This window comes from Bos javanicus, chromosome 5 (assembly GCF_032452875.1).
Source record: "Bos javanicus breed banteng chromosome 5, ARS-OSU_banteng_1.0, whole genome shotgun sequence".
In the NCBI taxonomy this organism is placed as follows: domain Eukaryota; kingdom Metazoa; phylum Chordata; class Mammalia; order Artiodactyla; family Bovidae; genus Bos; species Bos javanicus.
This window is the reverse complement of record NC_083872.1, coordinates 58,317,458-58,320,041: the sequence shown is the minus strand read 5'-3', so window position 1 is coordinate 58,320,041 and position 2,584 is coordinate 58,317,458. Positions and strand designations below refer to the sequence as shown.

The 2,584-nt window shown below is 37.9% G+C and overlaps 1 protein-coding gene across 1 annotated transcript; it reads right to left on the bottom strand.

Annotated features, from left to right (window-relative positions):
- Nucleotides 1-486: 486 nt before the first annotated feature.
- LOC133248850 (olfactory receptor 6C2-like) lies at nt 487-1,555 on the bottom strand. Its single transcript, XM_061419140.1, has one exon. It carries the CDS (start codon nt 1,553-1,555, stop codon nt 587-589), a length of 969 nt encoding a protein of 322 aa, XP_061275124.1. The 3' UTR covers nt 487-586.
- Between the last annotated feature and the right edge of the window lie 1,029 nt (nt 1,556-2,584).

Below are 2,584 nucleotides of genomic sequence, written 5' to 3'. Positions count from 1 at the left end.
AGCAGAAATATTTTTGTATATAAATTGACTTAAAAGTAAGAATATAATTATCTTCACTGATTTTGAATTTGCTCTATTAATACCATCTACTCCTTTCTGAAAAATAAACATTTTAAAATGAGAAAGAGCTTTACTATTTTAAAGATCATTTTTAAAGCTTTTGTAAAGAATCTTTAATGACTAATGACTTTTGTACAATTGAACACTAGATACTGGAAGTATCTTCCCAATGAGTCTTAGATACTGAAGTTTTCCCAATGAGTGAGAAATGCTCTCTGGGCATTTATATTCTGTGTCATGAGATGGCTATATGATCAGAAATATAATTTTATTTGTTTAAATTTCTTTTTTATGACATGGGTTATTTTGGAGAATCTTGTCTCTGGAACATGCATTAATTGAAGAAACCATACTGAATGAAATAAACTTGAAGGAAAGAAGAAAAAGCTTTATTTTGGCTTTTGTATTATAAGAGAAAAATCTTCCTGGGGTTGGATTAGCTTGATGAATCTGCAGAATATAAAGAAACCATTTATTTGGCAAATTCACAATTGTTACTTCTGAGTTATTAAGATTTTAATTTAATTTACCTTGGTCTCAAAAACACTAATAGTCTCTTACTTCTTTGTGAGAAATACAACTTGTTTATTGTGTCTTTAAAGGCCTCTTTCACTTGTTTGTTTCGAAGTGTGTAGATGAATGGGTTAAGCAAAGGGGCAACCGAAGTTGTGAGCACAGACACCATTTTGTTGATGGCTACTCCTTCCTTTGCTGAAGGCTTGATGTAGATGAACATGCAGCTGCCATAGGTGATGGAAACCACAATAATATGGGATGAACAGGTGGAAAAAGCCTTTTGCCTTTGTTGGGCAGAAGGGAATCTTAGAATGGTCTTGATGATGTATGTATAGGAGAGGACCACACACAGTAAGGTAAAAATGAGTGTCAGCAGAGCAAAAGTCAAAGAAATTGTCTCTATTAACACTGTGTCTGAGCAAGTTATCTGTAAAATAGGAGATGTATCACAGACAAAATGATCAATCACATTTGAGTCACAGAATTCCAGCTGGAGGCCCATGCCAAGAGGTGGGAGGATGATCAACAGGCCAGCCAACCAACAGCAGAGAACGAGGGCAGTGCAGACTCTGTTGTTCATGGTAGTGGTGTAGTGCAGGGGTTCACAAATGGCCATGTAGCGGTCATAAGACATGGCTGCAAGGAGAAAAAATTCAGTTGCTGCAAAGAGGACAACAAAAAATAATTGAGTGGCACAAGCATTGTAGGTAACAGTATTATCTCCAGTTGCCATAGAATACAGGAATCTGGGAATACAGACCGTGGTGAATGAGACTTCTAAGAAAGAGAAATTTCGGAGGAAATAATACATGGGTGTTTTAAGATGGGAATCCAAAAGTGTGAGGGTGATAATGATGAGGTTCCCAGCCACACTCAACATGTAGGTGAGAAACAAAAATACAAAAAGTAGAACTTGTAGTTTTGGGTCATCTGTCAGTCCCAGGAAGATGAATCTTGTTATTGCTGTATGATTTCTCATCACTGCCTCCTGCCAAGAGTGAATCCACCTGAAGAAACAAATGTTGTAAGAACCTAGTATTAGAATATGAATGAAATATCCCAGCAAGCCTGTTCACATGCACTTTTTTTCTTCTACTTAATAATCAGTTTGTTAACAGTGACTTTGACATCCTACTGGGACATTTATAAGAAATACCTATTGTGAATCTTACACCTCTAATTCTCCAAATAGGAAGTATATTTAGGACGTAGCTCAGATGGTAAAATGTCTGCCTACAATTCGGAGACCCGGGTTCGATCCCTGGGTCAGGAAGGTCCCCTAGAGAAGGAAATGGCAACACACTCCAGTATGCATGCCTGAAAAATTCCATGGGCCAAGGAGCCTAGTGGGCTACAGTCTTTGAGATGGCAAAGAGTCAGACACAACTGAGCGACTTCGCTTTTCTTTCTTTCTTTCTTTCTGGTGGTCCAGTGGTTAAGACTCTGTGCATGCAGTGGTCCTGGGTTTGATCCCTGGTTAGGGATGCCAGCATCCCACATGCCACAATGAAGAGCCCACACGCTGCAACTAAGACCAGGGCAGCCAGAAAAATTAATAAACAAACAAATAAACATTAGAAAAACAAAGTATATTTTAAAAGATATCAAGTTAAAAAGCCATAAATCTGATATGCAGCTTCTTAACAATATTGCCTTGTGGCCTAGATTTTATTTGCCTTCATCCTGGAGGACCAAGATGTCATTTTTGAAGTTTTTTTGCCCATCCTCTTCTTTCTTTGCTTCTCCACCCTACACCAAAATGCTCCATTTTCAAAACCAAGAAAAATCTATTAGTACTTTTTTGATGTGTGTTTTAAATCAAAACATGTCTTTAGGGCAATTTTGTGTTCACAGCAAATTTAAGGGGAAGGTACAGAGATGTCCCATATACCTCCTACCTCCACATATGCACAGCTTCCCCTGCTCCATTATCAACAACCCCCACCAGAGCTGTACATTTGTTATAACTGATGAACTTGACACGTCACAATCACTCAGAGTCTGTTTA

Coding starts and splice junctions, on each gene's coding strand:
- LOC133248850 (XM_061419140.1), bottom strand. CDS start 1,555: ATGAGAAATCATACAGCAATAACAAGATTCATCTTCCTGGGACTGACA.